The sequence below is a fragment of the Alexandromys fortis genome, unplaced genomic scaffold (genome assembly GCF_014885135.2).
Source record: "Alexandromys fortis isolate MF-2015 unplaced genomic scaffold, M_Fortis_MF-2015_v1.1 scaffold_155, whole genome shotgun sequence".
In the NCBI taxonomy this organism is placed as follows: domain Eukaryota; kingdom Metazoa; phylum Chordata; class Mammalia; order Rodentia; family Cricetidae; genus Alexandromys; species Alexandromys fortis.
In genome coordinates this window covers 824,034-836,127 of record NW_026068052.1, presented here as the reverse complement: position 1 = coordinate 836,127, position 12,094 = coordinate 824,034, and the positions used below count along the sequence as shown (strand labels likewise).

General features: G+C 36.1%; 1 protein-coding gene and 1 pseudogene across 6 annotated transcripts in view; both read right to left on the bottom strand.

Annotated features, from left to right (window-relative positions):
* Tex11 (testis expressed 11) overlaps window positions 1-12,094 on the bottom strand; it is a 290,243-nt gene that overhangs the window by 167,826 nt on the left and 110,323 nt on the right. For all 6 annotated transcript variants that reach the window (XR_007588266.1, XM_050119701.1, XM_050119702.1 and 3 more), the window contains 2 exons: window positions 8,485-8,566; window positions 5,040-5,118 (listed from right to left, as the gene is read on the bottom strand). Coding sequence is in view for 5 of the 6 variants with exons in the window: in XM_050119701.1 (XP_049975658.1) it covers window positions 5,040-5,118; window positions 8,485-8,566 (161 nt within the window). In the remaining variant the exon portion in view is untranslated. The remainder of the gene's footprint in view (window positions 1-5,039; window positions 5,119-8,484; window positions 8,567-12,094) is intronic.
* Window positions 3,910-4,771, bottom strand: LOC126487037 (beta-sarcoglycan-like; annotated as a pseudogene).

The following is a 12,094-nucleotide window of genomic DNA, read 5'->3' as shown; positions in this document are numbered from 1 at the left end:
TGTTATCATTCTCAATAATAGTCGTTTTCTCTCTGCTTTCAAATCCCCAACCCATATAACTCTTCTATTCCCTTTCCCCACTTAAACCACCTGCATTATTCCCACTTTTCTTGATCTCCCTGCCCAATGGTTCCTTACTAGTTTCTTGACTTCTATGGGCATTCCAATTTAAATATTAATATGTATAGAATCAAAGGTACTTACATACAGTATTTGCCTTTGTGGGTCTGGATTACCTCAATAAGAATAATTATTTCCAACTTCACCCATTTACCTGAGAATTTCACAATTTATTTTTTGGCTGAATAATATTCTACCATGTAGATAGATAAGATAGATAGATAGATAGATAGATAGATAGATAGATAGATAGATAGATAGATAGACAGACAGACAGACAGACAGACAGAGGCATTTTTCATTATCCATTCATCCACTGACAGACATCTAGGCTGTTTCAATTCCCTGGCTATTATAAATAGAGCAGCAACGAACACAGATAAGCAAGGATCTCTGCAGTAGGAATTAGAATTTTTCTGAATATGCCCAAGAGTAGAATAGCTGGATCATATAGTTAATCTATACCTAGTTTTTTGAGAAACCTCCCCGTGGACAATAGTTGCTCCATTTTGGACTCCAACCAACAATAAATTAGTGTTCTTCATTCCCCACATCTTTGGCAGCATTTGTTGTCATTTGGTTTTGTTGTTGTTTTGTTTGTTTATTCTTTTTTATCTTAGCCATTCTGACTGTGATAATATAAAAAATCTCAAAGTACTTTTGATTTGCATTTCCCTGATGACTAAAAATCTTGAACATTTTAAAACAATTTCTCATCCATTTGCATTTCATCTTTGAGTACTCTTAGTTTCTAGCCCCAATTTTTAATTGGGTTGTTTGCTTTCTTGATGTTTAGTTTTGAGGGTTTTTTTTTTATGTATGCTAGATATGTCTGATGTATAGCCAGTAGTCTTTTTTCCATTCTGTAGGCTGCCTCTTCACTCAAATGATGTTGTGTTCTTTATTGTACAGAGTTTTTTTAGTTTTATGGTATCCCATTTGTCAGTGGTTGGTCTTACTGCCTGTACTACTGGGGTCCTATTCAGAAAGTCCTATCTTGTGCCCAAAAATAGAAGCATATTCCCCATTTATCCTCTGTCAGATTCAGAGTATCCAGTCTTATGCTAAGGTTCCTTGATCCGTTTGGAGTTGAGTTTTGTTTTTTTTGTTTTGTTTTGTTTTGTTTTTAGGTGAGAGATAAGGAATTAGTTTCATTCTTCTACGTGCAGCTATCCTCTTTGACCAGTACCATTTGCTGAGGTTTTTTTCGTGTGTTTACTATTGGTACTTTTTAAAAGGTTTATCTTATTATTAGTGTGTGTGCATGTGTTCACAGTGCATGATGTGTACATGGGCATGTATGTGGAAGTCAAAAGATAATTTTTTGGAGTTCCTTCTTTCCTATCACCTTTAGATGGGCTCTGGAACTCGAATGCAGGTGACCAGGCTCACATAGCATGTGCCCTTACCCACCAAGCGGTCTCACTAGTTCCATTTGCTCTGCTTCATTCAGCTCACTTACCTATTTACTGATTGGATTATTTAGAAACTTAGTGCTTGATATTTATATATTCTAATTATTAATTCCTGGTCCAATAAATAGCTGGTGAATATTTTATTTCATTCTTTAGACCATTTCTTTGAACCACTGTTTCTTTTGCTATGCAGACTGTTTTCTTAAGTTTATTTCTAATTGTGTGTGTGTGTGTGTGTGTGTGTGTGTGTGTGTGTGTGTGTGTGTGTTTACGGCAGGTGCTCATGGAGGCCAGAGCTGCCCGGTCCGCCTGGAGCTGATGTTAGAAGCTGTTGTAAACTGCCCAGCATCCATGCTAGAAATCCACCTCAGGACCTCTGCAAGAACATTATGCATTCTTAACCACTGAGCAATCTCTCCAGTCCCCAGCATACTGATTTTTTAATGTGATACAATCTAGTTTATCACTCCTTGCTATTATTTCCTGAGTCTTATTGATTTCTGATGCTAATATATTCTTGCCTTCTAGTTTCTTATTTCTTGCAACTCTGGATAAACCAAATCATGATGTAAGATATCAAACTTCCTCAAATTTTTCATGTTATAAGGAAGTCTAAGCTAAATAGATAAGAAGAAGATAGCTGATTAACTCCCAGATGTTTCAAACATTTCAGGCAACAGGTATGTAAGTGAAGAAAACATAATGAATATTTGGCCCAGTCATTTTTTTTTAGAATCTACAAGTTTAAATATTTCTAGCACCAGTTGCTTTCTGATTGCATCCACAAGACCTCCCAAGCAATAGCCACCCAAGGTGAGCTCAATCAAGCCACAGAACTCCAAGAGAGTGATTTAATGAGGCAAATCAGTAAGTTTTAGGGTTGCTTGTTACAAAGCAATAGGTATTATAAAACTCATGCATCCTGAAAGCAATTCTACCAGCAACATGTCCATTTATGATAGAATATCATCAAAGTCAGCCAACCAGATCACCTGTGAGAGTGAACTCTAACACCCAGAATGGCCCCGAGACTGAAAAATTATAGCCATCCCAGTGGCTAGCTTCACATTGTGGTTTTGGTTTGCATTTCCCTAATGGCAAATGATAGTAGTTATTCCATATTGATTTTGATGATGTTAAAGTGTGGAGGCTGAAAAATGCAGGCCCATTTCCACCTTGTCTGACTGTCAAGAGAGTTTGGAGATATGACAAGCATAGTTGTGTGTGTCCTAACTCAGGAGGTGATTGCTTGGTTCTTTTGAAATTAGACAGACAGCTCATTCTAGTAAACCCACTCTGTCCTAATAGGGGGTCAGGATATGTAAATGTACTTCCGCTCCTTCTTTAGTAACTATGAGGTCACCTAGGGAAGGGCAGGGTGGTCTTCCGCATTGTGACTTAGAGCACCTTCCGCTACCTAGACAACAGAATGCTAATGATTTGATGTCTCAGAGTGATAAACCATTGACTGTGTGAATTATGCTTCTGTATCATGTTGATAAAAGTCTTTGTTACCTTCTTCCCCCATTTACTTTGAGTATATAAAAGCTGTGGAAAAATAAACTGGGTGGGGAGGGATTTTCAGGATTGCACTCATTGGAATGCCCTCCCAATTCTCTGTTTTCTGTCCTATTATTTTTATGTGTCTTCATATTCTTTACTTATATTTCTTCGATTCCCATACCCCTACCCTGGTAAAAAAAAAAAAAAAGTACTTTTATTGACGCTGGTCCTTGACATTAAAGTTTGACAAACACTAAAATGTCTCTAAAAATTTTAAAGACTCTTTAGACCTAACTCATGATCCCATGAAAATAAACCCAAAGAACATATAAACTGTAAAATAACACCTACTCATTCCTTCCTGTTTCATCTACTCTGGCACGCAAGCTAATGTAGCCTAACTCTTGGGATCTTGGGTTTTTTTAAGATTAATTTTGATTTTATTACTCTCTCTCCCTTCCTCCCTTTCCCTCCACCCCCCCCCCACCTCTGTTTGTTTTTCCAAGACAGGGTTTCTTCCTGTAGCCCTGGCTATCCTGGAACTCCCTCTGTAGGCAGGCTGGCCTGGAACTTGAGATCTGTCTGCCTCTGCCTCCCAAGTGCTAGAATTAAATATGTGTGCCACCACTGCTTGTCATTATTAATTTCCATAATTCTTTTAGAGAACTGACATTTAAAGATCAGTGCAACTAAATAAAGTTTATTAGAATTTAGCTAATCAAAATCCCTTAAATACAGAAAGTGCATAATAGATGTAGTGGTGCTCCCCCGTTAAAATAGTTACAAACTCTACAATCATGGTTCACATGAGTTCTTTAAAAGAAAAGATCAAGCTGAGATCTGAACATATTGGCTCCTGGCGACAGATCGTCTAATGAGTGCTTCTTCAAGGGTCGTCTGAGACCTGGCCGTCCATGTTGTGGCCTGTTATTTGTACTTTGAAGAAAGCTGAAGGCACATATGCAGAGCTTGTGGTGCACCCAATCACCACCCCCTGACTGGTCACTGCTGGAGGAACTGAGCAGACAAGGTGGGTTAACCATCACAGTTCCATTGAGGATGATGCTGTTGTCAACTCTGATATAGAAATCACTGGTAGCACTGCTGCTCATCCTTTTGTTGATGCTTTCTGAACATTCAAACTTTTCACTCCGTTTGGCAGATGAAATTCTCAGAGCTCTGCAGAATAAAACCTTGTGTGTCCTTAGGTGGAAAAACTTTGTGATTGAGGTTTTGTTTTTTTCTATACTCAGCTTGGTTGTCCTTTGCTGAAAAACAAACAGGCTGATTGCTGCCTAATGACCAGGTTTTCATTCCCTCTCCTCCTACTGTGCGCTTATAAGAAGAATGGATGGCGCCCACGTCAAATACTTGCTTGAATAGCAGCAGATCGCTTTCATGAAACTCCATGCTGTTACAGCCATTTGGACCAATGCCAATCACAGCTCAGATGACAAGCAGCATGAACAGATTGATGACACCCAAGATAAACAAGAAGATCATCAATCATACAGATGGGCTAAGCTGCCCTTTCTTGCTCTCAAGCCAGTTTTATGGAGACAATATTCATCGACAGGAATATACACAGCTTTAAAGTTCCTACTGTGTTTGTTGGTAAGACTCCTTCTCTCCACAGCCTTCTCCCGCATGAATTTCTCCACCAGCACTCAGACTTTGCTACTCCGTGACAGTGCTGCCTTGCAGTTACCACTGTGGCCCGCAGCTGCCACCATTTTGGCCTACTGGGCCTTCAACTGTTCATTTTTACAAAACCAGTGTAGGGTGGGTTTTTTTTCATTACTTTGAAAAACTTAATACAAACTTCAAAATTAATTTTACTATTGTCTAAGTGACTTAGAAAGCAGTACTCTTATTATTATACTGATAAGTATAATAATGTCATACTTTCTAAGAATGAACATGAATATATAAAGATTCAGTGTGTTAACAAAAACACAGAAAAAGTTATTTATTATAGAAAGAAAAAATCGATTTTCCTACCTTTTATTATCAATCAGGAATTGAGTAACACTCAGACAGAACTCCAAGGGCATAGCAAGATGTAGTATTTCCATGACAGCTAACAAAGAAAAATTAATTCATCAATCATACTAAGAAAAAAAATGAATGAAAATGAAAAAAATCATATCAAATTCATTTACAGGAAATTGAGCTGCTTTCAGTAATTTTTCTGTTCAAAATAGCCATATTAAATACTTGCCATATACCATATTTTACCTAATAATTCACCAAGATCTTTTTAACACATTAATATCCAATACTAGAAAGAGGGTAGTGACATTGACACCCTAAAGTGGACCACAAGGTAACCTACTGCAAACCTTCCAAAATCAACTTTAAGAGCTTGAAATCTGAAGTCGGATGTAAACTTGATACCAGTTACCACCTGTAAAACTATGGGCAAGTTATTTCCTTTTTCTTTACCTTAGTTTTATCACATGTAAAATGGTGACTATACTACCAATTTCTTTATGTTATCAAGAAGATTCCATGAGATAATATATGGAGATTATAAAGCAATGTATCGCTTACTAAACATTAAATAAATGACAGCTGCTATTGTTACTCCCTTTCTTCAGAAATTATACTTCTGAAAAGTCATCTGAAATATGGAAAAAATTCTGAAGAAAGATATTCAAAAGAGTTTATACTATAAAAAGCAGAAAAAAATATCTTGAAATGTGTAACCATAAATTATCATATAACCATTGCTAACATTAACCATTAAGCAACATGAAAAATGACTATACACTAACATAAGAATATTTCCGACTACCAGTAAATACAAAATTTAAAAACCAATTTATATGCAATATTAATTCTATAAAAACACAAAGTAGACTAAGAAAATGCTAACAATATCATCAAATTGCTAAAATTTACTATGCTTAGATTAAATGATTAATTCTGCAAATATTTAGTGAATATATCCTCTGAATCTGTCACTATTATCTGTACTAGGAATCTAGCACTAGACAAAATACACAAAAAGCTCTGCTATCAAGATTATATTCTACAGCAGTGGTTCTCAAGCTGCCTAATGCTGTGACCTTTAACACAGTTCCTCATGCTCGGTGACCCCAGCCATAAAATTATTTCTGTTGCTACTTCATAACTGTAACTTTACTACTGTTATGAGTCATAATGTAAATATCTGTGTTTCATGATCATCTTAGGCAACACTTGTGAAGGGTCATGCAACCCCAAAAGGATTGCAACCCACAGGTTGAGAACCCCTGTTCTAGGGGATAGTGGAAACAAGAGTATTTTGAGTATCATCCAATTTTTTCTTTGATGGTTTGTGACATTATTTCATGATAAAAAAAAAAAAAAACCTGTCTACTTTAAAATTTTAGCCAGGTATGGTGGCACACGTCTTTAATCCCAGTTCTCGGGAGGCAGAGGCATACACATCTCTCTGAGTTCAAAGCCAACCTGGTCTACACAGCAAGTTCCAGGCCAGCTAAGGCTATAAGATTTTGTCTCACAAAAAAAGGTGTTTTTCTAAATTTTTCTGTTATAAAAATACCAGAGGAAGTCTAATGCCTGCAATTAATAGAGTGATTTAAGTTAATCACTCTAAAAGGAAAATATTTTTTTTAATATTTTATTTATTTATTATGTATACAATTTTCTGTCTGTGTGTGTGCCTGAAGGCCAGAAGAGGGCGCCAGACCTCTTTACAGATGGTTGTGAGCCACCATGTGGTTGCTGGGAATCGAACTCTGGTCCTTTGGAAGAGCAGGCAATGCTCTTAACCACTGAGCCATCTCTCCAGCCCCAGGAAAATACTTTTGTAAAAAAATTACCAGACTACAGCTAGGGATGGAGCTGAGTAGTACAGAACTTGCCTAGCATGCACGGTCCCCAGCAGTGTAAAATTGAACAGATTATAAACTTACTTCCTCAACATAGTAAAGTAAAATATTTATTGCTTTAATAGAAAAACCTTAAATTTATAGAAGTCTCATAATTTATAACAATTTCAGAAAAATTCCTTTAAACTCTGCTTCTGATATTACATTTAGATAAACACTGTAATGATGAATTCTAATTCTAAAACTAACCAATTTCAAACTTGGTAATTTCAATATCTTATTTTCATACATAGGAATAGTTTTAGCAAGTCTATTCCTTAAGGGGGTTAACATCCTTAGCCGCTTAATGCAAGAAAGTGGAGTTGTCACCCTGGTTCTTAGTAGTTTTCAGTCTATGTATGTGGAGGTGATATGGAATCCTCTTTATATTTGGACTTCCTTTTTTCTTTCTTTCTTTTTTTTCTTTCTTCGAGACAGGGTTTCTCTGTATAGCCCTGGCTCTCCTAGAACTTGCTCTGTAGACCAGGCTGGCCTTGAACTTAGAAATCCCCCTGTCTCTGCCTCTAGAGTGCCCCACCACCACCTGGTCTTCTGAGGTCTTCTGAGTGACTAAACTTCTAGAGCACACAGAAAGATTTGGCAATTATTAGCACAAAACTTAGAGCTACTGCCAAACTTGATTACTCTCCTAATTATTAAACATTTTTTATTGTATGAGTAATTATACTAACACATATTTTTATATAGTACAAATAACTCAGTTCTTAAAGATTACTAAAATATCCAGGCATGGTGGATTTACAACCCCAGAATGTGGAAAATGGAAGCAAGAGGATTAAGAGTTTAAGTCCGTCTTCAGCTACTTAGAGAATTCAAGTACAGCCTAAGCTATATAGGATATATGTGATAAATGCTTTACATACATTTTCTTGTAAGATTTGCCAAACAACGTAAGATAGATTATTATTATTATTACTATTATTATTGTATCTCTTTTGCAGATAAGCTGAAACACAAAAAAGGTACTTGCCAAAGACATACATCTATATATGAGTATATTTGTTTCTAAGCATATTCTACACCCTTAAGCATAACTGAAAAACAAACAACAATGTTTATACAAGTAATTATTTAAAAGAACATCATTAGACAGTCTCATTCAATGACTAGTTTTTCTCTTTCAGAAACTGTGGAGGAGGCCAGGAATATCTCAGCCTGAGAACACAGATCTCACTGTTCCCCTTAGTACTTCCTCAATCCCCATGCCCATCTCCAAGTCCCTCAATAAAATGGTCATTCTTTTCCCATGACCCCTCCAAAACAAGAATTCTTTGTTCATGATTGTAGAAATTTTCATAAAGGTCAAGCAGCTGTAATTTTCTGCTAAACTAAAAGGAAACTGATTGCTTTGATTTGGTCCTTTTTAAAAGCACCTTTTAATTTCGCTCCTATTCTTTCTTCTCTCTTTCCCCCTAGTCAATAATTCCTTTTCTATTGATCAGTTTCCATATCAACCACCTCCAAATTATACCTATTGTTAGTAAATTACAAAGTTTCTTTGTGCTGATATTTCAAAATTGTATGTTCTTTACACAGAGAAATGATACCTTCAAGGAGTTCTCCATTACATGCTTTGTTTTTCATGAGGATTCTCATCTTTAAGAAAAGCCCAGCTGGATCTAAGTGTTCCTATTTTAAACAAAGAAATCACAATGATATTATAACTCTGGAGTGAAAAGACAATTTTCAAGTTAATTGCCTGTTTTGTTCAACCTCTACATAATGACTCAGAATCAAAGGAAATCAAAATACAAAACATCACATAAATCATATAATAACAACTGTTCTATCCCCAAGTATAGTTTCTAAAACTTTATTCAACCTCAATAACATAATACAAGAAAAAGAGTATGCAAAACATTTCCATGGTCTGACAAACATTTAATGACAATGTAAATATTCAAATGGCAAATCTCACACCATATTCTAAGGAAAACCTTAAATATCAGTTGGAATTATTTTCCACTTCTAGTTTCCTTATTTTTGAGATTATAATTACAACCTTTCTCTCTTCCCTTTTCTCCCTCAAAATTCTGTAATATACACCTCCCTGCTCTCTTCCAAATTCATGGCCTCGTTTTCACTAATTTCATATATATGCATGTATCAACTTTATATAAATGCTTATATATACCTATACATATATATTCCTAAATGTAACCTTCTCAGTCTGTATAATGTTATTTGTATGTATATTTTAATAAGCATCCTTTTTAAAGAATAGAAGAAAAATCCATAAAATGTATCATTGTTTCTATAGGACATAGCTTTCATGTCTGCCACTAATAACAATGTTGTCTGAATGATATTTCTAAGTTATTGTTAGCTAGCCCTAAGCCAACTGTGAATTCTTGTCTGTCTCTACTTTTGCCATTGCTTACAACTGGCTAAACCTAAAAGAATGTAGAGAGTGGAAGCTCTTTAAAAATGTACTGTTTGACACTTTCAGCACTGTTAAAAGTGTATGTAGAGAGAAGCTTTTGAGACTTAGGCAATCTCCCAACTGTGAACTACTAAAACTTTAAAAACCTAGTTACATAGATCCAATATACAATGGCACAAATAACTTTACTAGTCCAAAGAAGAATCAAGCTAGAACAAGAAAATAGTAAACCAAATCAAGACCAAACCACCAAAAGAGCATTCTCTCTACCATGCTAGGGTTTTAAAAGAAAGGATTGTGGCTTGTTTTTATGTCAATTTGACACAATCCAGAGTCATCTGAGAGAAGGGAAACTCAACTGAGAAAATACCTCCATAAAATTTTTATCTAGGCAAGACTATAGGTCCTTTCCTTAATTGGTGATTATGAGTATTTTTGAAGATGGAGTGAATAGTTTTGCATTGTGATATGACAATGAAACTTGCAACAAGGGATGTTGCAATGTTATGTCTTAAAGATCATTATATTTTTGTGTCAAGTTGATGGGAGGCATCATTGTGATGATTAATCTCGGTACCTAATGTGATAATATATAGAATCACCAAGGAGGTGGGCCTTTGGTCATGACTGGTGTAGGGTTATTATGTTTAGGTTAATTAATGTGAGAATAAAAGCCCAATGTGGGTAGTGTCATTTTATAAGTTGTGGCCCAAACTGAAAAAAAAAATAAAAGTGAGAAAATCACTAATGTGAATAGTAGCATATAGATGTTATGAGGTCCTTGTGATCACATATAGCACTGGGGGAAACAGGAATAATAAATATACATTCTTTTCTCTTCAATAGAAGACATGTATACATGTTTCTTCCTGGGAAGATGGGAATGGATATAATTAATAACTTTGTGATCTTTGCTATCTGTAGGGCCAGGTATCACCTGAACCCCTCAGAGGTCCCAGATACTTCCCAGACTCCTGAGCCATGTTTCCCAGTCAGTAAAACCTATTCTTATGAAAGAAGTAGCAGATACTTTGCAAAAGACATGTACATTGCAAAGAAGTTTCGACATAGTTATGCCTTAAGCTTCATTGTGATAAATTGTCACAGGAAACTTTTTTGAGACATTGTACTATGTTTAAATATGTTAAAAATAAACTGTTCAGGGAAGAAATTTGAACCAATACCAGCTAATAAAGTCATGTTGAACTTTAAAAAAAATAAAATAAAAATGTACTGTTTGGGGCTGGAGAAATGGCTCTGACGTTAAGAGCACTTCCAGAGGTCCTGAGTTCAATTCCCAGCCATCACATGGTAGCTCACAACCATCTGTAATGGGATCTGGTGCCCTCTTGTGGCATGTAGGTATACACGCCGGCAGAACACTGTGTATATAATATGAAATAAGTCTTTAAAACAATGGACAGACTAGGCACAGAACCATTCCTTCGACAATGACAGTTAGCTTATAAATAAATAATGTACTTACTGGATCCATACTCTGTAAATATTTACTGATATATATGACATAAATACAGAGAATAAATTAAAGTAGTCAACTTTCATTCTGATTTATTACTGATTAGATTTCTCGTACTGTATCTTTCCATTCTGCCTTCTTTGAAGCTCACTCTAACCTGAGACTTCATATCATCACATTATCTGATTTCCCACTGCTTCAAATGTAATGTGAACATTTTCGAGTGTGACATATATCATGTATATATACATACCCACACCCAAGCATATAAACTATATGTATATTATAACATTATAATTTGGATCTGAATTGTCAAACAAAAAACCATGTTATTAGTGTGTTCCCCAGCTTCTAGTGCTATTTGGAGATGATGGGTCTTTAGTAGGTGGAGCTTATTGGAAAAGGGGAGAGCAAGCCTACTGAAGGAGGTACTGGCACTTTGGTGCTTCTAACATACACTGTCTCTCCTCTCTCTCCTGCTCCTGTGCCCTGCTTCTCAGGTGCTATGAGGTGAATAGGTCTCTTCTATCACATGCTCCCACTATGATGTCCTAGCCTGCCACTTGCCCAAAAGTAACAAGCTGACAGTCCACAAACTCTATAAGACTTACTAACTTTTTCTTCAGTTGATTATCTTTCGCAGGCTTACCCAACCTACACTCAATGGGGGACAGATAACCCCATCAAACTAGTCTGCAGGCAAGCCTGTAAGGAATTTTCTTGGTTGATGACTAATGTGGAAGGGCCCAGCCATCTCAGCAAGGTGCCATCCATGAGTCATGGGGTATATAAGAAAGCAAACTGAGCAAACCAAGAGGAGCAAGCCAATACACAGCCTTCCTCCATGGCCTCTTCTTTCTCAGTTCCTGCCTCCAGATTCCTGGCCTGCTTGAATTTCTGCCTTGATGATGAACTGAAATCTGTGAACTGAAATGAACTGCTTCCTCCCTAAGTTGCTTTTGGTCATGGTGTTTATCGTAGTAATACAAACCTAACTAGGACATAGCAGATTCAGCATGTGGTAAAGTCCCCTTTCTGTAGTAACTATCTTCTTGCAACATTTGTCCATACATGGTGCAAGGGTCATTCCTTAGGCCTTTTATTTTTTCATTAGTGTCAAATTTACTTTCATCCTAAATAAATGGATAAATTCATTTTATAAATTTTATAAAACTATATGTATGCCAAAGGTTTGTTTAATAACTTTCTTTACAAGTTATTATGAGTAAAATTCTGATTTGTAGACCTGTTTTATATTCATGTATACTGGGGATCATAAAAATTTCTCAGGCAAAGA